This window comes from Echinops telfairi, unplaced genomic scaffold, assembly GCF_000313985.2.
Source record: "Echinops telfairi isolate 266 unplaced genomic scaffold, ASM31398v2 ScPeMD7_7468;HRSCAF=8506_0, whole genome shotgun sequence".
NCBI lineage: Eukaryota > Metazoa > Chordata > Mammalia > Afrosoricida > Tenrecidae > Echinops > Echinops telfairi.
Window position 1 is genome coordinate 34,159,565 of NW_022111369.1, and position 24,777 is coordinate 34,184,341.

General features: G+C 41.9%; 1 protein-coding gene across 1 annotated transcript in view; it reads right to left on the reverse strand.

The window, feature by feature from the left end:
• Positions 1–603: 603 nt before the first annotated feature.
• CDS1 (CDP-diacylglycerol synthase 1) overlaps positions 604–24,777 on the reverse strand; it is a 74,817-nt gene continuing 50,643 nt past the window's right edge. The window contains exons 6-13 of the mRNA XM_004703243.2: positions 19,539–19,597; positions 17,761–17,843; positions 14,630–14,717; positions 11,486–11,554; positions 9,352–9,504; positions 7,050–7,169; positions 5,957–6,060; positions 604–817 (exon numbers count right to left, since the gene is read on the reverse strand). Of these exons, the coding sequence (XP_004703300.1) occupies positions 688–817; positions 5,957–6,060; positions 7,050–7,169; positions 9,352–9,504; positions 11,486–11,554; positions 14,630–14,717; positions 17,761–17,843; positions 19,539–19,597 (806 nt within the window). The 3' untranslated portion in view covers positions 604–687. The remainder of the gene's footprint in view (positions 818–5,956; positions 6,061–7,049; positions 7,170–9,351; positions 9,505–11,485; positions 11,555–14,629; positions 14,718–17,760; positions 17,844–19,538; positions 19,598–24,777) is intronic.

Consider the following 24,777-nt stretch of genomic DNA (forward strand, 5'->3'; position numbering starts at 1 on the left):
GCAGCAGCAGCAGCAGCAGCAGAAATATCAGACTCCCTCAGCTAGCACCACACCCTTATCCCTCCTGGTTTTTTAACCTACCTCAAGAGCAGAATGTTTTCCTTTGGCAAATAACTACTTTAAAAAGTGGACATTCATGTTCCACCCCCACTTTTTTTTTGTTTGTTTGTTTGCTTGATCCAACTTAGCCCTTCAGAAAATACTTCAGACTGAACGTGGAGGAGGAACAAGTGCAAGAGACTTCCTATTATGCCTCATAAGAAACCTTTTGCTAAAACTAAGAGCAGCTCCAAGTGCTAAGCAGCTATTGCATAAAGGGCGCACCTCCAGGTGCAGCCAGGGGCCTGCTCCCGGGACTCATTTTCTAGTGTTTGTCTCTTTAAAACACAAGTCTTTTAAGTTCTGAAATCTAGCAAGGTGGGGAGGAAGTGAACACCAGAAAATACACTTTAGGAAAAGGACAGGAGAGTTTGCCAGCAGTTGGCTACTTATTTCCTAACTGCAATCAAGTAAGTGCTTGCTAAATATTCACAGTAATTTCAGAGAAGCAACATTGGTGTCTGTAAAGCTTCATTTTTTTGCTTTTGCGGCCTTTTTTTTTTTTTTTCTGTACAATTACAAAGTGTCAGCTGTCAGTGCTTTTCTGCGGAATTCCTTGGTGTCAGGCCTTCCCTCCTCTGGGTCCAGTTACACCTTCAAGGTGGGCTGCAGGATTCCTTTCTCGATGAGATGCGTCTTCAGGGTTTTATATATATTCAACTGCTGCTCTGGCTGAAGCACCAACAACTGCTGCAGCACTCTGCTGGGATTTGGCCCCCTGAGAACAGAGCAGAAAAGACAAACTTACTTTACTGGGGTGGGCCGCAGGGAGCATGCTCCCTCACCTTGGCAGGCAGAGGAGCAATCTGCAGTCTGCAGAACTGACTCAGTTGCCCCTTGGTGGGAGTGCACTCATGTGCCCAATGCTGACATGAAACATGGGGCTGCGAACCATAAGAGCAGCACTGGGAAACTCCCAGCCGCTCCGAAGGAGAACACAGACCTTTCTGCTCCTGCACAGAGCAACAGTCTCAGAAATTCACAGGGACAATTCTACCCTGCCCTACGGGGTCGCTGTGAGTTGGTATCGCCTGGCTGGCAGGGAGTTTGAGAGTTTATCAAGGTGAGAGGAAAGAGCCCGCCATGTTCTGCTTTGAGAGGCTCACAGCTGAGATGCGCAGAGAATGCTCCCACACTGAGTGCAGGAGCGAAACAAGGAGACTGAGCAAAGGCGTGCAGACGGAGATTCTGCAGCGGTTCTTAAAATGGCTAGAAGTGGGAGTAGATAACCAATCCTGAAATTAGAGGGGATGCAAAATGATTCTGAAGGAAAGGAACACACACAATGAGAACAGCGTTCAGATTTTGGCTTCAAGGAAATTTCAGACAAAGAAAGGTTCTTTGTTAAAGAACGACCTCGAGGGGACTCTAATGTTCATGAGACAGGACAAAGAAATCCTCAGCTTCGCACTGAATGAAGCCTCTTGGCCGGATGGTACAATTGTTGCCACAGGCTTTGTTTTAAGACAACTCCTGGGTAAACAGCCACCTAGTGAAGGAGACCAAACAAGAGGCAACTTGCTCCCACGGCAGCAGCAAGGCAGAGGAAACAGTCCAGGTGGAATCAAAGTGACTGGGTGGCGGGGCAACTCTTGCTCGCTGCACCTCTCCACAACTCAGGTCTCCACAGACAGCATGGGGACTACCATGGGGACTACCCACCGTGGTTGTCCCGGCTCTCAGTGGCGCCTCCCTGGATGGACGAGTTCCCACCAGGGCAGCCATTCCAGCCAGGGGATTTCATATGCCGCCCTCTGAAAAGACCAGTTACAAACTGGACACCACTTGCGTTTCCGTACTGACAATTCCTACAAGGCTATCATGTCAAACCCAGAATGAACCTAATCCAAACCTCGGTAAAGTTTGTTGGTGTGTCTTTGCACGTTCTACGAGCCACTGGAATAGGAAAATCCCAGCAGGGCTTCTTCTTCTTTTATTTTATTTTATTTTAAAGAGTTCATAAGTAAAATCTACTAGGCAAAGGCAAGGCATGAGTCATAGGTGGACTTCTGAGCAAGGCAAGCCCTTGGACAAGCCAATGTCTGGTTTACGATGAAGGTGGTTCAAGTGGTCCATAGGAGGTAGAACCCTGTCTCAAAGACAGGTCTGCTCCATGCCGACACCAGGGTAAGGATAAGCACAGCCCCGGGGTTCTGCTGAACTCTGATGAGAGCATCTCCACAAGAGCCCAGCTCCGTGGCCCCACGGGTCACCTCCATGCACATGGCTCCACTCTGCTGCCCCGAATCTGTAATCAGATGCTTCTAGCAACCCACGTCTCCCAAAGTCAGGACACAGCTTATATTACTCCACAAGCTTCTTCACACGCGTTGGCAAGTTCACAGCATAAACCTAGAGCAGGGCCCACAGAGAAAGGAAGGCTATTCTAGCAACTTCAGCTAAATGCAAAATGATGTCAGCAGGTGCTCCCAGCGAGCTGCATCCTGGCCTACCATTGTATTTCTAACAGTCTAAATATTTGCCTTCAAGTAGTGCAGAACAAGGCCCAGCAGGGCTTCGCTTCACCAAGAAGAGCAGATTAAAGAAGAAAAAAACGGATGAATTAATTCCTTAGAAAGCTCCCATCCTCTAAATAGAAAGCATTTTGAAGGTTTGTTCACTAATTAGTAATAACCAAGTATGTCACATTATGCGAAACTAGCTTACATGTTCTAATTAAAAAGAAAAAAATCGTTGTCAACTGGCTTTAAGATCTGGAGCAACATCTACAAAAACCAAATATATGCTTCTTAGAAAAGAAAAACAACAGACTTAAAATATAAGGTGAGAGGAATTCTGAACATGGACAGACAGGCAATGAACTGCCACACAAACACAATAAAACAGAAAGCTGACGTAGCTGTTCGGATATCCGGTGAAGTGAGCACTGAGGCAAACGCAGACTTTACGGAGACAGACTGTTCACCAGAGGTCAGGTGCTCTCACACTGTGCGCGTTTGTACTGGAGGGAGGCTGGTGGCAGGACTCCCAGAGAGCCACAATCGGAGGATCCACTAAGCAGGGTTTTCGGAAGTGGGCGATACCATTCTCTGGGGGCGCTAGAATGATCCTCAACTCAAAACTCACTGTCATCAAGTTGATACAGCCTCAGACCACCCCTACAGGCCAGGGTAGAGCTGCCCCGTGGGCTTCTGAGACTGTCACTCCCCCCCCCCCCCCCCCCCCCCCGCAGAGGGCCTGGTTCTTTTGAACTGCTGACTTTGTGAGGAGAAGCCTAACCACCTTGCCATCGGGGTCCTAGAATGACCCCGCGGAGGTGGTGGTGATGCAAAAGCAGGTGTCTTCAAAAGTTTTTAATGTCTGGGGGGTGGGGTGGTGGTGATGAGTAATTTTTTCCTGAAAAGGGGCTGTAAGCCCAAGAAGTTTGGGAACCTATGCTCTCTAGTCTTATATTCAACAGCACAGTATTTGTATATAACCTACGTACTCCATCTTTGGTATACTTGAAGTCATCTCTGGACTGTGTACAACACCAAGTGCAAGGCCACCAGCACAGCGCACTCTCTCTGAATCACCAGGGACTGCCTGTTAGGAGCCGTTTATTTCCTGGAATACTTTCCGTCTGCCATTGGTGGCGTCCTTACCTGTGGAACCCACAGAGCTGGAAGGCTGTCTGTGCCCAAACCAGTCTCACTACCATCCAGTCAATGCTGACGCATCGCGACCCTCTGCGGGGTGCCCAGACTGTAACTGTAACGGGTGGAAAGGTCTCCCAAGGAGCTCCTGCGGGTTTCAAACTGCTGCCCATGCAGATCTCAGCCCAACCGGCAACCACTCCCCTCCCAGGGCTCACACCTACAAACATTTCAAGACCACGGGTACCAAGCAAGCAAGATTATCCAGACCTGCTTCTTGGTGATTTGCTGTCTATTGGACAGTAAGGGTACTACATGGACAAGTACAGCTAATTCTTGTTACTATACCGTAAGGTTGTACATGCTTCCTAAAGTGCCAGTTTGGGGCAGGCAGGCAGAACGCTGATTGTGTGTCTCAGTAACAGGATTTCAAGAAAGAGGAAAAAGACTGCCCTCGCACAGTTATTTGGAGTGAAATTCATTTGTAGATCCATAAAGACACATTGTAACTGCAGCCGCAGCACTGGGAAGTTTTATATTCACTTCCATTCTTCTTCGGCAGCCTTCCTACGCGTTTATTCATTTCATTAATCTTTTCAAAGAACAAACTCTATGTGAATTTTCTCGATTGTGTATTTGCTTTCTATTTCATTGATCTCTGTTCTCATCTTTTATTTCTTCATCTTGCTTAGGTTTAATTTGCTGTCGTTTCCCCCGAGGTTCTTGAGATAGATGCTTAGATCATTGATTTTCAGCTATGTGAGACTATTAATTTCTCTTAAGGACTGCCTTGGCTTCATACTACAAGTTATGATGTTTGAACTTCCATTATTTAGTTACAGATATTTTCTGATTATTAGTATTAAATCTTCTTTGACACATGGGCTATTTAGAAATGTACTGATTAGTTTCTAATCATTTGAAGTTACTCTCATTCTCTCTCCTTTACTGATTTTTGCTTTTCTTCCACTTTAGTCGGAAAATGCTGGTTATGATTTCAATGATTTATGAGTGATTTTTGAGACTGGCTTTATGGCCCGGCAGACCCTCTTGGCCCTGTCCCCCGTGCACGAGATGACCGTGCCTTCTACAGCACCGCACAAGGAGATGTCGTATCGGTAGGGTTCCAAGAGTTCATGGAAACAATGAGATCCAAAGATAAGGCACTCTTCCCAGAAGCTTCTTGAAGCCTGCTCATGTCATGTCAAATAGGTGAACTTTAAATCTTGTATAGTAATTTTTTTATCTGCCTGTTTTATAAGTTACAAAGAGAGTCTTTTAAAATCTCTAAGATTGTAATTTGTTTCTCTTATTTAAAAAAAAAAATCCAGACAATTTTTGGTCCATATATTTTGTAATGCTAGAACATTATAGAAAAAAATATTCATTGAATAAAAAAAATAAACAGCCTTATATATACTATATATACCTTATATATACTACTAAAAATAGTAGCCACCCCCACTATCTCCCTGGCCTGCTTTATTTTTCTGCATTATATGTAACACCATCTTGCAAGTTTTGGCACGTTTATTTGTGTATTCTGTGCCAGGACCTCCCCAAGACGTAAGAGGATCTCAAGCCACCGTTGGTGCACCAGGGGCAGGAGTATGTGACTCGCTAGCACTGCAGGCCCAGAGTCAGGTCAGTGACTCCCTGCTGTCCCACACTCAGCACCGTCCATCGGCCATGCTGCCCAGTGCTGTTGGAGGGCTCTGACCCCTGTAATCCCACGTAACAGAGTAGGCCCGTTGGGTTCCCTAGATATACGGTCAATGAAAGAGAGGAAAGACCTCACGTGGCTGGAACCCTGGGCAAACACAGGAAGGATTATGCAGATGGGGAAGGACGTGGCAGGACTCTGTTCTGATGTCCCCAAAGTCACTGTCAGTTGGACCCAATTGAGGGGCAGCAAATGGCAGTAACCATCTGTGGGTCTTTTCTCCCTCCGATCTGGTGGGTTCAAACCTCGTGGAACTCTCAGCAGCCACGTGCATCCCATCCACATTAACTAGGTCTTTGCATCAGGTGTGTTAAGAGTCACACCATGTACTATTGTTTTTGTATGCTGCTCAAATGTACATAAAATGATTATAAAATTATAATTTTCCCCTCGGAAAAGGAATGCTCACAACACACCTCCAGGAGCCAGCATTCACTTTGATAGGATAGATTATCATTGACAGAAAAGGCCCTGTCTTTGCAAATAAGAATTCAAAGAGGTACCCTCTAATGAAACATTTTATAAAATTTAAACGTACCTTATAAAACTTGTAATATACACATGCACAAATGTTGCCATCAAATACTGACAGTCAAACCGGTCCATTATCCCTCCATGGCCAGGAATAGTATTGGCAAAATCCTTCAAAAACACATACATGCAAAATTTCAAAATAAATGAATTAAAAACCCCCAGTCTTAAAATTCCTATCTGCAGACGAACTGGTCAAGTTCCCCAGCTCCTTGGGACTTGCTGTAACGTTCTGCCTCAGATGTCCCAGCAGGGCTTGCTCTCCTTTTCTCGGATCCTGATAAAATGCCTTCTCCATGGAGTCCTTCCCTGACATTCTACTTACTCAACTTCGGGAACAGGAGGGAGGCTGAGATATCACAGCAGATAAGTGTTGCTCTGTGCTATTCTAACTTAAACAAAACGTTGGCGTACTTTTAAGTATCTGGATCAGGCGTCAGCAAACTATAACCCCTGTCTATATCCCACTTAAATACAGCCCACTACCTATTTGAGGTAAATAAAGCTTCATTAGAAAATACACTCACTGAGAAATGGTTTCTGAGGGGGTTCCTGCTACAAGGGCATAACTGACTAGGTGTGAGAGATTGTATGGTCTGCAAATCTGAACATGAACATGTGAGAGGGCACCAAAATGTCTATGGAACTCCTGAATGACAGGATCATGACACTTTCCCATCAACGTTTTGAAGCCCCTCGGACTATTGAGCCCCTCATGAAAGAGACTGCTGGCCCCTAGTCTAGAAGAATGGACACAGAGGTTCACATGGAATTATAACCTTCAGACAGCCCGCGGCTGGATCCTTTGGGAAACACGCGAAGGACCAGCATTCTACATCGGCCCTGACATGCAGTGGCCCACACCATTTCTAATAAAGCAAAAGGCTGGCGCGACACTGTAAAACACCTCATTGAGGGACCACCGACACCTAACGCTCCAGCCTAGGAGAAAGGGTTTCTATGAGGCTGAAACAAATGGGATGCAAGAAACATTTTGTCCAAAGGTCTGAGATGTGAGAACAACAGAGGGCCAAATTCTGACTAAAATACATTCTCCAATGATATTCTCTGACTATGTAACAGATAATTTAACCACAGACCTTGATTTTGAAAGCTCTTTTGAATCCGCTGGCGAAGAAGCCTCCGAATGGGCCAATTAAAGATGCGAACGATGAAAGCGCGATGCTGTGTATCTGGAAAGGATACAAGCTCACAGTCTCCTAGAGGCGGCGGCAGAAAGGGAGACCCAAGTGAGAACTGTTATGGAGGCATGCCACCGCATCTAAAAACCACATCGACAGCAAACCACAACCAGGGCTGTAATTCTGTTAATTTCGTAAATCTTCAGCATCAACAGGGAAAAGTCTAACTTTGCCAGCTTTCCACTTCCATTCTCGACTTACCCAGGGCTCTCCCTTCCCTCTGCAATCACAGGGACAGCCCGCCAGCACGCTGACATCTCAGAGCCGCGCGTCTATGCGAGAGTTCAGGTAGGAAGTTCTGCTTCCACCAGGTGAGTGGGAGGGAGCCTTACCCAGCACCCGTTGAGTTAGCTTCCACTTTGCTCTTTTGTTAACCAGTAGCACTGGATTTTTTGGAATTATATAATTCATTGGAACTGCGTATTCTGTCAGGATCGCTGGTGGTGTCGTTGGCAATTCATTGGGCTGCGAACTGCAAGGACAGCAGTTCACAACTACAAGCCACTCCTCGGGAGAAGGATGGGGCTTTCTACTCCCATCTACATTTACAGTCTCGGAAGCCCACAGGGGCAGTTCCACTCTGTCCAGTAGGGTCTTTATGAATAGGAGTTGACCTAATGGTTTTCTGTTTGTTTGGGTTTTTAGTACATTTAACTTTACTCAATTTTATATGATGGGATACGGGAAAAGTTGCTCTTTCTCTCACAACTACTTTGTATATTTACGAAGCACTCAAAAGTGGTTTGCTCAAAGACTATCAAAATGAACTTCAAGAAAATTGTGAAATGCTTCAGAAGATTATCATAAAATCAAGAATTCTGCAGTCATATTATCTTTTGATGCTGTTTAGTGACTTCTCCATGGTAAGTAAAAGTCAACTAGTAGACAGTGTAGCGGTTCTCAACCTGTTGGTCGTGAACCCTTTGGGGGTCAAACAACTCTTTCACAGGGGTCCCCCAATTCATAACAGTGGCAAAATTACATGCTACTCCTATTCATAAAGACCGTACAGGACAGAGTGGAACTGCCCCTGTGGGCTTCCGAGACTGTAAATGTAGATGGGAGTAGAAAGCCCCATCCTTCTCCCGAGGAGTGGCTAGTAGTTGTGAACTGCTGTCCTTGCAGTTCGCAGCCCAATGAATGCCAACGACGCCACCAGCGATCCTGACAGAATACGCAGTTCCAATGTAATTTTATGAAGCAGCAATGAAAATTATTTCATGGTTTGGGGTGGGGGGTCACCACAACATGAGGAACTGTACTAAAGGGTCGCAGCATTAGGAAGGTTGAGAACCACTGCTCTAGAGCATAAAATGGGCATTGGTTTTCCAAACCAGCTTGACTGGAATTTATATGCATAATGGTTTAAGTTCTGCTACTGTTAACTTGTGTGTGTGTGTAATGAAAACATTTCTCAATATCCCTTAGGCTTTTATAAATTAAATAGATCAGAAAGTTTTGAGTGTAATTGGTAAGAATTGACTCAGTTTGAAATGCAATTAGAATTTCTACCTCAAGACCCCTTGAGTTTTGAGAGAGTTAGCAGTACAGAAAGCTGTCTCTTCTAAAAGCCAGTGCCCCTTCCAAAAGTTCCCTTCTGTTCCTGGAAGAAATCCTTGGGCCTCCCCGTGTGAAAGGCTGTCCAGTAGAACCCTGCACATCTATGTGATCTGGACTGATGTGAGGACTCTGATAATAATGTGTGCTTGTATGTATTGGAAGCATTTTATTTTTTAAATTCCTAATTTTTGAGAACCAGGTTAGCCAACCCTTATTTCTCTCTTGGCCCAACACATGGATTCTTAAAAATAAATTAAAAAATAAATGTCCTCAATGCCCAAGCCATCGGTTCCTGTGGGACTGTTGATGTGTTCAGTCTTTGGATTTGGGGCAAGGCTTTTTGTTTTGAGAAAAGGTTCAAAGATGAGTGTTTCCATGATCTTTCTTAAGCCACACCCATTATGCACTATCCCAGTGGCTCTCAACCTTCCTAATGCCAAAGGGGTCGTGACCCACAGGTTGGTGGAGAACCGTTAGAGCTTCAAAGGGGAAAACACAGATGACTGAGGCTAAGCGGACATGGTAATAGAAGAGCTGAGAACAACTCTCCATACACTGTATTTTTACACAAAGCTTTCTATCTTTGGGGGGACGCAGGGACCCCTAAGCAGCCATCCTTGTTTGGACCTCTCAGTCGTACCCGCCTCAACACCGCCTGAAGGAAGAGAGGAAGGGTGTAACTCCGAAGCTGGAACAGCTCCGAGGGTTCGCATTCTGTAACGAAGGAGTTGACATCGCTTCGGTACTCCACGGGGCAGACGAAGTACTGGTACTTAGATAACACATAGGCTGCCTGAAAAACAAAGCAAGAGTTCATAAAACCCGGACGCAAACAGACAAACGGACCAAAATACATGCATTTTATTTTCAGTTATAGGCTCTTAGAGACAGATAGCCAGCATTTCTTTTATTAACATCCTGCAATATACGTTCAAGGTTTGATTGGAATAACTCTCCCAGATGTAAAAAAGAAAAAGATTTTTAGAATACACTATTAAAAAAAAAAAAAGGTTGTGATGGTTGTGTTCTCAGTAAACAAGGAGGGGAGGGGCTGATTTGAGTACTCACACAAGCCCTGTAGCAGAGTGTACTTTCCCCCCTCACCCTGCCCGCACTGCTCTGCTCCCCTTCTTCCCTGGTGCTCAGCTCTCAAGCTGACTCCCCACTCCTGGTGGTCAAATTGGTGCCAGAGCTTCAAGCTGGTCTCCTACCTGCCTCCAGCTTGCAGGAAAGCAGAGCTTCTCCTTTCTAGGTGTTGCTGTTACGTGCCATCAGGTGAATGTGGGCTCAGAGCAACCCTATGTGACAGAGGACAACTTCTCACAGGGGTTCTAGAAAGGCTCTCGGCTCTAATCCTTATGGGAACAGATGGCCAGGGAGCTTCTGGGGAAGCTCCAACCACTCAGGAGTGTACATTTTGTTTTGTTTTAAACCATGCATAATTAGTGTTAGCAGCAGTTAACATTTTTTAAACTACAGGAGAGCGAAGAACTGAAGTGTATTGCATATAAGATTACATTAATTTATCAGTTAATACATAACTATTGATTCAAAATTACGAAGAAAATGGTATAACATAAACCACTGACATTGAGTTGATTCCAACCCATAGTGACTCCAAAGGACAGTGTAGAACCGCCCCACAGGATTTGCAAGGCTGCAATCTTTGCAGAAATAGATTTGACACCTATTTCTCCCATCCAGTGGCTACTGGATTTGAACTGCCAACCTTACAGTTAGCAGTCAAGTGCTTAACCACTACACCACCAGGGCTCCCTGGTACAAAACACTACAGATATATCTGAACCAACCCAGAAAACATTGATTATTCTTTCTCTGGTCACATCACTTTGATTTTTACAAAGGGCTGTCCTTAAACAGGAAGTAGAAGATACATCTTCTTATACTTGTGCATTTAAATTTCTAAATAGCACTGTTGCCTTTTCATTATTTTGATGAGAAATGGTTAATAGAAATGCAAATATGACAGTGAGGATGGGCATAAGCTGAGTATCCTCTCAAGCAATCAGGGTCCTTAAAATCATTTATTAGAAAATAGAACTCCCCTTCCCACTCCAGAAACGTGGCACACTTCTCTATTTGCTCCCGCTCAAAGCTTCATGTTGTTGCCAAGTACTCTATATTTGGAGAAAGAGATTACACTACAACTGTAGTTACTAGAGGGTCAAAAATTTCCACTTCTAACCAAACTATTTTTTGTATTGCTGTCTTACATCTAGCCATTTTACTGTACCTCCCTATTGGCTCTCAGACACTTTATAGTGTTCACTATTTATGACTAACTGGCCGTTCATTACGTAAAATTTAACTACCTACTGAGCCAAGAGACCATGAGTGTTAAGAAGTTTGGTAACGTCACGCAGAGTTCTCCCACATTATTTGCATTCTCTGCCGTTACTCAAAGCCACTGCCTGTCCCAGCACCTGTGTCACCAGAGAGGGAGAACGTTGTTAGAAATTTCCCAAACACAACAGCACAGCATCGGGTCTTGAGCCTGGCAGCATATGTAAACCACCACGGGAGGGAGTCAGTCTGGCACAGGACTGGGGCAGAGATTTTGCTCAAGTTCCCCAGGGGACTCTGATTTCCGGCCAGGATGAGAGCCTTTAGCTAGGGTACAGAATGAGCTCTGCTTAGATTTCAGTAAATACATTGTCAGCATTCTGTGGCTTCATTCTTCCAGGTTCAGAATAGACAAGCTTGCTGCCATGCTTTAAAAGATAAACAAAATGTAAAATCCTAGTGCAACTCACAATGAATCCAAACACGACCGTGGAAAAGAAACCACCAATGAATCCTTCCCACGTCTTTTTAGGAGACAACTAAAAAAGGCCAAAGAAAAGTGAAAAGAGCGTTATTACACTCAGAAAACAGACACATACACATCCAAAATCAGGGCGGAAGCTCATACAACTATTGGTCGGTCTCTCCTTATTGCTGTGTGACTGGGCTAGCTTTGTACTCGTTTCCTTCATCCACGATCCACTTGAATCCACGTGATCCACAATCCACGGCTTCCTTACTCGCCTAAATTCCACCTACCTGTGTCTAACACAGGGTAGGCATTCAAACACCCAACAAGATATGGATGTCTATTTGTTTCTGTCCAATGGCTTCAATGTATTTGCTTTTCCTCTCAAAGGGCCATGAAGTCAGTTTACACTGAAACCCCCGTCCCAAGGCTTTTATGCTTACATCAACCCCCATCAGGGCACAGGCATGAGCTACATTCTTCCCAGTGCACAGTCCGTGTTGACCTGCCGCCGGTTGAAAATCCGATGAGTGCAACAAAACATGGGCACTGTAGCACATCTGCTCGTCATCATCTCAATAAGTTTCATAAATAACGCACCCTTCTACTTGGTAAAATACTCTACAGCTCCAGTTACCACGTTTTCTCGACATGTATTAGTATATCCTTGTCTGTCCCCAGGAAGAACAGAACATGCCTTAGCTTTTAAGAATAGATCCTATTCAGACTCTGCTTCTTGTTCCGCCAGTCAAGAGGAACTGTGTGTCCAGTGAGAAAAGCCTGGAGGGCAGTCCAGAAAGGGCAAGAGGACAAGGTTTAGGAGCGGACAATGCCAACTTCCCCCAGAGAGCTCAAAGAAAATAAGGGCTGAGATATGTACGGGGGTCTCTGTGGTACCCATTTCGGTGAAGAATGGAGATGGAAGCCAAGTACCAAAGGCAAGTGTCTGAAGACAGAAACAAGTCCTAGGCTAAGCGACATCACTGGCTCTTTGCAGACTTCCTCTCTGGTACGCAGAAAGCCCAGAGCCAGGAGAGTTGGCAGAAATCTCGCAACATTTCTGCCATAGAGAAGGGACAAATGCACCTTTTCCTAAGATAGTTTGGAATTACTGCCAAGAGCAGCCTTGGATTCAAACTTTAAAAACCTTCTGATTATTCCGAAGATGGCTTATTAAATTACCATATATACTCGTGTATAAGCCGAGTTTTTCAGCACATTTTTAATGCAGTTTTTGTGGAAAAATTAGGTGCCCCAGCTGATATTTGGGTCAGCTTATACACGAGTATATACGGTAAATTAATTTATATCATAGTAATTTAGGGGTTATATATTTAGGGCTGCCATAGGTTGGAATCAACTTGACAGCTACTGGAAAAAGTTTCAGAATTAATGCAGCCTGGTAAATTCACTAGAAAACTATCTTCAAAACCAGTCACTGAGCTTCTCCTCCAGTTATCACTGCCTCTCCGAGGGCTTCCTAAGCCTACAACTCCCAGATGGCTCAGGGCTCTAAGAACTTAACTGGCTGCTCTTATGGGACAACTTTAAAACACTTTTCAGATAAACAGTCTACCTGCCAGCATTCCTCCGACTCGGCCTGATGCCATACACTGGCCTCCTACCTGGTGGAGAGTTTATGGAAGGTGCTTTGCAGGACAAGCAGTCCCCAAATTTTGAGGGGAATGCTTAGCCACCCTCAACTCACTTGGGTTTTATTTATTTAGTTTCACTCCTCTTTGCTCTGATTGGCCGGGGTAGCTGCTTGCAAGCATTTAGGACCCCAGTCAAACTCACAAAAGCAGGATGCAGACCACTGACTTTGTGAACTTTATGCCCCTTGACCCAAATTAGATGCCATTCTCAGCTCTAATTCCAAGCCTCCAGACCCAGGGACTCATTCCCTCCAGATGTTTGGTTACAGCTAAAAGTTTACAAGTTGTACCCTCATTTGGTCTATCAAAAACAAATATGTTTATAACACATATAAATGTGTATAGACAGACTCTGATAAACCCCTACCTGATGGTGAGCACAGTCCCTTTTGCCTACTTTTACCTGTTCATCTTGCCCGTTTGCACATGTCAATCATTACTGCCTAAGTTTGCACGTGTCAATCATTACTGCTTATGTTTGCACATGTCGATTATTACTTATTACTCCCCAACACTGCAGGCTTGTGTGTATGATGGCATGTATCCTTGTTGTCTGTCACTCTGTTGGTCTCTGTGTCTTTCTTGTCTTTAATGATATTGCACTGGTCACTGGTCACTGCTCACTGTATGGATGCTGTTCTGTCCTTATAATACTTAGGGCAGAGAGGAGGTTTGACATCTGAAAAACTGTCTCAGTCCCTCAGATGATAACATTAAACTTGCCAATAGGTATATTACTGTGAGAATTACATCAAGGACTTTGCCAGCTATGTGCCTGGACTGAATCCTCTCTGGAATTCTGACATGAAAAGCTTTAAGAAATCAGTTCTAGAAAATAGTTTGCTTTCCATGGGGTATTGGTTTTTTTCTTCCCTGAGAAAAGAAACTATTTTCTTCTTTATCTTCATTGACTGTAAATGAACCAAATCTAAGACAAAGAGATACAGTCTGAATAAATGTTCTCCTCTTTCTCATCTTTAATTTTTCCTTGGTAACTTACATATTATTAGTCTTTTAATGTAGGAACTCAATTTTCTTTTTTGAAATGATTTTTTTGTTTAAGTGTCTTAGAATTGAGACATGACTATGTGAATCTGGTATAATTCATCTTAAAAAAAATCGTCGGGAGAGAATAGTTGAGGAGATGGCTTGAGAGTCAAGACAAGGCTTGCTTCTGGGGTTGCTGGGGAAAAGAATAAGGAAGAGCTGCACAATTGCTAAGGGAATTCAACCAACCAAAAGATTCAACGGGCCTTCGTGAAGGTGAGAGAGACAAACGAATGGACTGAAGTCCTTGTTGAAGAGCTAGCAGTAGCTGGAGAAGAACCCACGTGTCGTTACTGGGAAAGATTGCTCAGTGCCCTATATTATGGCTGTTGACATTGCTAAAGTATTTTTAAAACTGCAATAGTATCAAATTACTAAAGGTTTTCTCTAGTGGTGAATCTTTGCAGTAGAGTTAATGGCTTGTTTGTGATATTTTCCATTACCTTAATTAATGGAGTTCTCCCCAAAAAAAATCCAAAAAGGTAAGCAGTTATGTCATTGCAGATGACACTTGATATTGGAACAAGGAACCTTTGAAAGAAAAAAAAAAAGTCAGCGGGAAAATGTCCGTATGCTTAAGTGGTAACTGTTCATCTAGAGCGTGATTCACAAAGAGCCAACGCAGCAATGCTTCACCTGACACCGCACACGCATTCACAACATAGCACGTGGGAGCAATATAGATCAACTAAACGTATCCCTTAGCAGCAAAGTGGAACACAGTCTGTAAAAAGTCTATCATCAGGGAGAATGCTACTAAAGAAATGTAATCAAACTTTGCAATAATGCATATTTAAGCTTCAGCTTTACAAAGAGAGAGCAGTACTCATAAAGAGTGAAATCAAGTCAGGATGAAAGTTTATCTTACTAAAAGTGGCCTATTATAATAGAAATGAGTTTATTGCTCACCCTGAAGCGAAGCCAATAAATCTATACTAAATTCTTAGTGTAATTTCTCTTTCAGGTAAAACGATCTATCTGAAGTCTATCTTAGCTCCTGGCTGCATTGAACTACAGTCACAACTTGTACAGGGCGGACGAGATTTCATTAATTGCACCATTTAAAATGTATATCCACAACAAGTTTGTATATGGAAAACAAAGTCCTGGTGGCGCAGTGAACTACATGCTGAACTGCTCCCTGAAAGGTCAGTAGTTCAAACTCACCAGATGCTTCTTTGGAGAAAAGAGAGGTTGTCTGCTCCCATAAAGATTTACTGCCTGGGTAACCCTTTAAAGGGCAGGTTTACACTGTCCTATAGGGTCTCCATGAGTTGGAATCAACTCAAGGGCAGTGGGATTTTTGGTTTTGTAGGAAAAACAATCTTAACATAATTCCAATTGTTTACACACAATGAGTGAAAATTTTGGTTGAAAATATCAACATGTCAACAAGGGAATATACTAATCTTGAGAGAACACAACATTTTAATAGGTTTGAAAGAAAATGCAATCAGATTTTTAAAAATCTTAGTTTCTTATGCAGACAAACCAATGAGTGCTATGTTCATATGGTATGTCAGGGGCTGGTGAGTCCATACGGACGCATAGCGACCCTCTGTACAACAGAGTAGACCACTTCAGGTTCTACATCACCCTCACAATTGTTATCTTTTAACCCATTGTTGCAACCTCTGTGTCAAATCCATCTCCTTGAGGGTCTTCCTCTTTTTTACTGACCCTCTACTCTACCAAGTCTAACCAATACTAATAAAAAGGGCTTTCTAAATCTTCACGTCATTGCTATAGAGCAAGCAGCTCCATCCACTCAAAATCTGGACACCTGCCTCTCCATTCAAGATGAATTATACTGGCCCAGCTTTCAAGGACACAAGATACACATGGTTTACTGGCAAGTAAAGCTTTTGTGATCTTTTAGATGCTCTTCTAAAAGTTTACGCTTTGTAAAAATAATTAAAATGTAATTTACTGTTTAGGAATTTCATCTGAAATCTAACTAAGAAAGAATTCTGGTTGTAAACGGAAGCATTATGTCTCAGGTCTAAGTGAGTGAACAAAACTCAGTAAGACATTCTATTAATGGGTTTGAGGGAGAACAAACAGCAAGGATTTGGGGGGTTTCTTTTTTTTAACTTCTTTTTTTTTCTTTTTAATCATTTTACTGGGGCTCATACAACTCTTATCACAATCCATGCATGCATCCATTGTATCAAGCACATTTGTACATTTGTTGCCATCATCATTCTCTAAACATTTTCTTTCTACTTGAGCCCTTGATACTAGCTTCTTATTTCCCCCCCTCCCCCATCCTCCCTCTCTTAGGAAACCTTGATAATTTATAAATTATTTGTTCATGTCTTACACTGTACGATGTCTCCCTTCACCCACTTTTCTGTTGTCCAATCCACAGGGAAGGGGTTATATGTAGATCATTGTGATCAGTTCCTCCTTTCTCGTCCCCCACTTTTCCCTTACCCTCCTGGTATCGTTACACTCTTTATTGGTCCTGAGGGGTTCATCTGTACTGGATTCCCAGTGTTTCCAGCTCTTATCTGTACCAGTGTACATCCTCTGGTTTAGCCAGATTTGTAAAGTAGAATTGGGATCATGATAGTGGGGGGAGGAAACATTGAAGAACTAGAGGAAAGTTGTATGTTTCATTGTTGCTATACTGCACTAGAGGAAAGTTGTATGTTTCATTGTTGCTATACTGCACTAGAGGAAAATTGTATGTTTCATTGTTGCTATACAGCACCGACTGGCTCCGACTGGCTCCTCTCCTCCCTGCGACCCTTCTGTAAAGGGATGTCCAGTTGCCTACAGATGGGCTTTGGGTCCCCACTCTGTACTTCCCCTCATTCACAATGACATGATTTTTTGTTCTTTGATGCCTGGTACCTGATCCTATCAATGCCTCGTGATCACACAAGCTGGTGTGCTTCTTCCATGTGGGCTTTGTTGCTTCTCAGCTAGATTGCCACTTGTTTATCTTCATGCCTTTGAGACCCCAGATGCTATATCTTTTGATAGCCGGGCACCATCAGCTTTCTTCACCACATTTGTTTATGCACCCGCTTTGTCTTCAGCGATAGTGTCAGGAAGGTGAGCATCATGGAATGCCAGGTTAATAGAGCAAAATGTTCTTGCAGTGAGGGAGTACTTGAGTAGAGGCCCACTGTCCATCTGCTATAAACCTATAAATATATGCACATAGATCTATCTCATCATCATATATAAATATATTTACATATGTGCATGCCTTTATTTCTAGCTCTATAATTGCCCTTTGCCTCCTGGTTCTTCCCTTTATTTTCTTTTACTTTACTCTTGTCCTACTATCATGTTCAGCCTTCATTTGGGTTTCAGTAAGTCCTCTTAGTTACATTGCCCTTGATCAAGCAGTTCCTGGCTTCCTACACCCTTCTTGCCATCTATTTTAGATCACTTGTTTTTCCCTTGTCCCTGGGTTTGTTATCACCCACTTCCTTTTCCCCGCCTCTCCCCAAATAGCAAGTTTTGACAGAAATCTGAAAGACACTGTCTACTGTTAAAGAGATTCTTTAAAAGTGTTATGACATTATAAATATAAAGCAGCAGAATACTGTTCCCTTACCATATCATGCCTTCAAACAGATTTTGGATGACAAGATGTGACTGAGTAACAGTTATCAGTAAAGTGACATGAGTCCATGCGAACTGTTAATAGCCCAACAACACAACAATTAGTGAACACAACTGATCGGTGCAGCTGAGAAAGCAACAGCAAATTTGAAACACAAATTTCTTACATGAATTTGGGCAAAACTTGCAACATACGGTTATACAAAATAAATGTAGTTAGTAGATTATGTTCATTTTGTTGCCTACTGGAACCTTAAACCAATGAAAATATTTCAGATAACAATTTTAATTTGTACATACACATGAAAGACTATTGATATCGAGCTATCCTATTCATTCAAAACCATAAAAATAATGAATCACAAGGTTAAGATGAAAAGGGAGCATTTTATGTTGTTACTAGGGCACTTGGAAAGAAACATTTTCCTCTGGCTGCATCTGCAGTTACTAAACATGCCAAAAAAAAGTAATGCTGCCCCTTCCTTGCCCCTGCCTCCCCAAGCTGGTACCTTTTCAGGATACAGAGTTCTATCTCATCTTAAATGACTCAAATCAGCAGGGCTCCATTGCCCTTAAACGCCACCTTTTGTACCCGAAAGCTGATCTTCACAGATCTGTTGCAATGACAGTATTGAATTTCACATTTTCAGAGAACTCTGCGCCCCATCAGTGCCATCTAAGTGGATGGCCGCTTGGATGTTTCTGTGGCATCATTAACAGTGGAGCATGAACAAAGGGAAGCTAACATTCTGGGGACCTGCTTTCCTAATTTGGATTGGAATTATAAACAAATGGCTTTTGGTAGTTCTTGAAGATTGTGATTCATCATCGAGTTGCCTCTCATCATTTCAGCAAATAATGTATTCACATTGGTTGTTTCATTGTATTTTTTTTTCTGCTTCAAAAGTGCAATTCTTTTTAACCCTGACCATTTAACATGCATAATACTTTGGGTTCCAGGAGGCACAATTTATAAATTTGCAGGAGATGTTACTACTTCTAATTTGTCCTTATTGTTTCTAGATTTTCACTAAGAATTTACTCTACTGTGAGACCCTTGGAATTAGTAAAAATAAAATATACTATAATTTCCCAGTAACAATGCCCAGCAGGATGTATTAACAGAGAAGCAAAGCATAAAAAACAGGAAATATATACCCAATCCAAAATAAGTCTTAATATAAAATATAAAATATATCACAGTTTATAAAACTAAATAATTTTTAAATTGTTTTATGGTCTTATATTTTGCTTCATTTTAACCAAATAAGGTAAGTACATATGAAAATAAGACTAGTAAAATACTCAATGTCATAAAACATGAAAACTTGGACACAGTGAGCAAAATACCCTAGGCCAACAAGAATTATGCAATTCTATGACTAGGTACACCAAGAAAATACATGCTTTGCTCTCTGCTTGATGCTCATGTTAAAAACAAAGTAAACATGATTACTTTCCATGGCAAAAATGTGCCTGGAGAGCAATAAAAATTCCCAAATTTCCTCAAAGCCAGGGAATTCAAACTATTTCATTTTAACTTTTTAGATTTTGAAAATAGTCAAAGAAATTGTTGTGAGGAAACTTTGTTAAAAAAAGAAAAAAGTTAACCCTTAAAGCTTTCAGGATTTAATGGCCATCCTAAAATTTAAAAATTCTTCACATTCAGATAAAATATCAACAAGGAAATTAGCTATATGCTCACTTTAGAAATTAAAAGCAAGGGTTTTCATTTCGGACAGTGACTACAAACCAATGGTTAATACGCACCATATAAAACTGCAGACGATAATGTTTCTTCACCAAGCTCAGCACAAACATGCAGAAACCTATTCCAGAACATAAAAAAAAAGAAAAGGTGCTTGTTGTGCAATTTGTTACAAAAGTGTAAGCTTCACTGAGCCCAGTGCAGTCTGTTTCCTATACCACATCTAACACATCCCGGTATGTGTCAGTCACCTACTTTCAGGCCACCACTCCTGCTGTCTTACATTAAGCATTTTTAAGTAAGTTTCTGGAGGGGAAAGATTTGTTCTCCAAAGTGCCTAAAAAAAAACCATGACACAGACTCGATGAACATCCCTGCATTTGTTGAACTAAGTAGTCCTCTGCTAATCTACGAATGTGGGGAAACAGATCTTGAATTCCAATGGAATAAAATGTATTTGCAATCTCAATTCATAAAATATTAAGATTAAATTATTTTTACTCTACATAGTACCAAACAAACCCAATTATTATTATGGCTGCTAACATTCACTGAACACCTACTATATTCTAGGCTCTTGTCTAAACATTTTTCATATTTAATTTGCCTAAGCCTTTCACTCATTGAAGCCTTCCAGCAGTTCTGTGATGTAGGTAGCCTTTTGTTACCTCTGTTTTAGACAGAAAGAAGAATGGAGGGAGGGTTGTACTAATTCCAGGAGGGTCACAGAACCAAGAAGTAGATAAAACCAGGGATCCTACCGAACCTCAAAGTCCCACTGTTCCATAAACCCATGTTACATCAGGTCAACAGGACTGCAGGTAAAGTAACTTGAAAATCCTCAGAACCATCTTATACAAAGTATAGAAAAGATAATACAATCAACTGCAACATTTAACAACAATGCTTGTGTTAGTGTATGTTTTCTATAAAATTTTCACAATAAAAACTCCCTCATTAAGGGAAATCTAATAATCATATCTGAAAATATTGAGAGGCAATATAAAACACTCCTTGACCAATATAACTTATCAGCAAACTTCTAAAGATCCTTGTGTTTCAGATGGTGGATTTGAACCACTGACCTTGAGGTTAGACCAGTGGTTCTCAACCTGTGGGTTGCGCTGGGTTAGCAGGTGAATGCATCATGCCCTAGGTCACCCAAATCAACTCCAAACTCACTGCCATCTATTCTTCCTCACAGCAACCCCTACATGGCAGGGTAGAACTGCCCACTGTGCCTTTTCAAGAGTGGAGCTCTTTACAGGAGTAGAAAGCGGCTGGTGGCTTCGAACAGCTGACCTGGCGGTTAGCAGTCTAATGCATTTCATTACACACTGCCACCAGGGCTCCTGACTACATCACCAGAGCTCTTGACAAACAGCCACATCGGCATTTTATTCTGTAAATCTTTAGTAAATGGGCTAGAAATTCAATGCTTGACTGCTCTAGCCCACAGAAACCAAATACTAGATTTTGTATTATTAATTTAAATTTACCAAAACAATTGTACACACCAGAGTAAGATAGGGTACTAGTACTCTCTCCCCAGCAAAGAATAAAAAACAACAGCCTTTAGCTGCTTTTTGATCACTGGTTTAAAATGTCAACGCATAAAGAAGAATGACAAAAGAAGACAATCTATAACGACCCTAAAATCTTATTTGTCACCCATTAGAAAATAAGAATATACTACTAGCTAGCACTGGGTAAGACTGGACTGGAAAAACAACATGTACATTTTCTGTGACTAGAGGCCATTACAACATCAGGAAAGAGTGAGTGAGTGAGTGAGTGAGTGAGTGAGTGAGTGAGTGAGAGAGACCAGAACAAGGCATTTGAATCACTGAATGTATACAGTAACTCTTTTTAAAAGTTTCACTACATATCATTCATGGAACATACAATTCAATGGTTTAAATATACTAAAGAAAATGGTCACAGTAACTCTTTAAAAAGTATCACTTTTAAGTTTTTCCTTCCCAGTAGGTAGACGTAATCTTGGAGCTCAAGTAATAACACTTGAGCTTCTGTTTTCCTTTGTTTTGTTTTTAAATAGGCCGAGTTAAAATATGACAGTCGATTGGACTTGGTTCAGAAGCTGCTGTGGAAACGCCAAAGCAGATGCACTAGAAGATGCAGTGGGAACCTGTCATTCCACGTCACCAGACCACTCACTCCACTCTCTGAGGTTCACAGTCTTGAGAATTTCTCAATGGCTCTGAATTATCTGGCCACAACGAGGACTCCCCAAATAGTCACCTTCTTTTTTTAGAAATTATATACCATTCTCTCTTAAGTATTTATTCAAATAAGATCAAGAGCAGAATTATTCAATATTTTCCTAATGGACATTTTATCCAAGACAATCTTGCCAATTCTCTTTCAAAGAACTTTGCTAGGTTTTGCTGTCATTCCTAGTGATGAGAACAGACATAGCAAATAAACTCCAACAGTTTCTACAGATACAATTTAGTGGCACTGATTATGTTCGCGTGTTGTGCAAATTCTTACCCTCCTTTTGAGTCATTTGTTTACCTTTAACATAAACACAGTCTTCTGCGGCTCCTAGTTGATCTTCTGAATAGCTGTTGTCAGTATGTTCTCCTATGTTGTTTCTAGGTGCCAGCAAGTTCATTCTAACACATCGAACAGTGATTCTGCTTAGAACAGAACAAACACTGCCTGGCCCCGCGCTACCCTGACAACAGTGATGCTGGAGCCCATCGGTGCATCCACTGTGTCAAGCCATCTCCTTAAGGGTCTTCCTTTTGTTCAGTGACCCTTTATTTTACCGAGCTTGGTGTCTTTTTCCAGGGACAGGTCTCACTTCATAACATGTCCAAAGTATGTGAGGCAAAGTCGTGCCATCCTTGCTTCTAAGGAACATTTTGACTATACTTCTTCCAAGGTAGATTTGTTTGTTTTTCTGCAATCCATAGTCCTTTCGATATCCTTCATCACCATAATTAAAATGCATCCATTCTTCTTCTTCGGCCTTAGTTATTTGTTGTCCAACTTTCAAACGCATTACGGGGCAACTGAAAATGCCATGATGTGGGTCAAGTCCAATGACATCTTCGTTCTATAATCATTTAAAGAAGCCTTGTAGAAAAGCTTGCTTGCTTTTTCGCTGAATCTGGTTTGCCCATCTGGCTCACTGACCTCTGTTTCTTTGGACTGGGGCTAGTGGTCTGATCTTTTGCCTGTCACTCCTGAGAGCTGTCACCAGCTTGCCATCTTACCTGCTGACCTGGCAATTCACTCGCCTCCGTAGCCGGAATCTGTCTGTATTCTGCCCTGCCGCTCTTATATTCATCAGTTCCTACAGCTGCCTAATCAGGTCAAGAGGCACCTCCAGCCTGACATCTGACCCAGGGACTTGGAATTTGTCTACAGCTGTTGAGTCAGTTCTTTGATATAAAACTCTCTCCATATATACAAATATAAGCTTCACTGGTTTTGTGCTGAAGACACCTGTCGTGAATCAATGTGATTGTCCATCACTGTGACTCCCTTATTATACCTAAGCTTCTCTCTGGCAATGACCTTTATTTTCTTCTTCTTGTCTTTTCATATAAGTGAGGTCCTACACTACTTGTCCTTTTTGTGATTGGTTTATTTCATTCTGCATAAAGTCCTCAAATCCTACCCATACTGCAACACGTATCCAGACTTTGTTTCTCCTCCTAGCTGGGTACTATTCCATTGCATTGTGTTTATCCACAAACATTTATTGATGGGCCTTTAGGTTGTTTCAATTTTTTAGGAATTGTGACTAGTACTACAATGAGTATTGGTATACAACTCTTTTTGAGTCTCTGCTTTCATATTTTGGGGGGTATATATTTGTTTTTGGAACTGCCACACTGCTTTCCACAATAGCCAACAACAGATCAGGGTTCCATTTCCTTCACATCAATGCCAACATTTGTTATGTTCTGTTTTTAAGTTTATTTTTATCTTTGGCTGTCTAGAGGGAGTAAAATAGTATCCCCAGTAAGGTTTTGATTTACATCTCTTTGAAGGCTAATGATGCTGGGAATTCTTTCATGCGTTTGATGGACATCTGAATGTCCTCTTTGGTGAAATGTTTATCCATTGGCACATATTATGATCAGGTTATTAGCCTTTTCTTGTTGTCAAAGTTTTATATATTCTTTGGTCATTAAATTTTTGTTGGATATGTGGTTTCCAGTGACTGGATATTCATAAGATTCCATCTATTTGCTTTGTCTTTTGCTATTTATTCTTATGTTATAGCTTGTCTTTTAGTTGCTATTAGTTTGCTGTTATTATATTAATTTGTCTTTTAGTAGCCTGCCCTTTCATTTTTGTGATGAACCAAAGTTCTAAAGTTTTATGGTTATTTTATCTTTTTCTGTTTATACTGCTATTATTATATAACTCATTGTCGAAAGTTAATCTTGATAGCACTGCTCTACTTGTTATTCTAAGAAATGTATGCATTTAGAGTGCACATTGGAGGCCCGATGGTTATGCATTGGGGTGTGAGCCACAAGTTCTGAAATCTGAAACCACCAGCTGCTCCTCGGGAGAAAGATAGGGCTTCTCCTCTGGCAAAGAGGTACAGTCTCGGAAACTCAGAGTGGGCAGTTCTTTTATAGACCCTGTCCTACAGGGTCGCTGTGAGTTGCCACCAACTCAATGGCAGTCAGTTCATTTGCACATCTAAGCCCTTAATTCATTTTGAATTTGTTTTTGTGTATGGTGTAAGGCATGGGTCCTGTTTCACTTCTCTGTATATGGAAAATTAAAAAATCCCTGGACCATTTATGAAAGAGACTATTTTTTCTCTACTGAATGGACATAGGACCCTTGTCAATTATCAGCTGACTAATCTGTGTCAGAGATGTTTGTTATGGCAATATGGTTGGTAAGGGGCCATCTAACTGAGAAACAGCAAAGCCCACATGGAAGAAGCACACCAGCCTGTAAGATGACAAGGGGGCAAAAGGGTCAAGTATCAGGCATCAAAGACCCCCCCCAAAAAAATCATAACAATGTGAATGAGGGCGAGTGCAGAGTGAGGACCCAGGGCCCACCCGGGGGAAATCGGACATCCCCTTGCAGAAGGGCTGCGGGGAGGTGAGGAACAAATCAGAGTGCAGTGTAGTAACGATGAAATATGCAATTTTCCTCTAGTTCTTTTTTTAAAAAATAATCATTTTATTAGGGGCTCATACAACTCATCACAATCTGTACATATATCATCTGTATCCAGCACTTTAATACATATGTTGACTTCATCATTCTTACGACACCCACTTTCCACTTGAG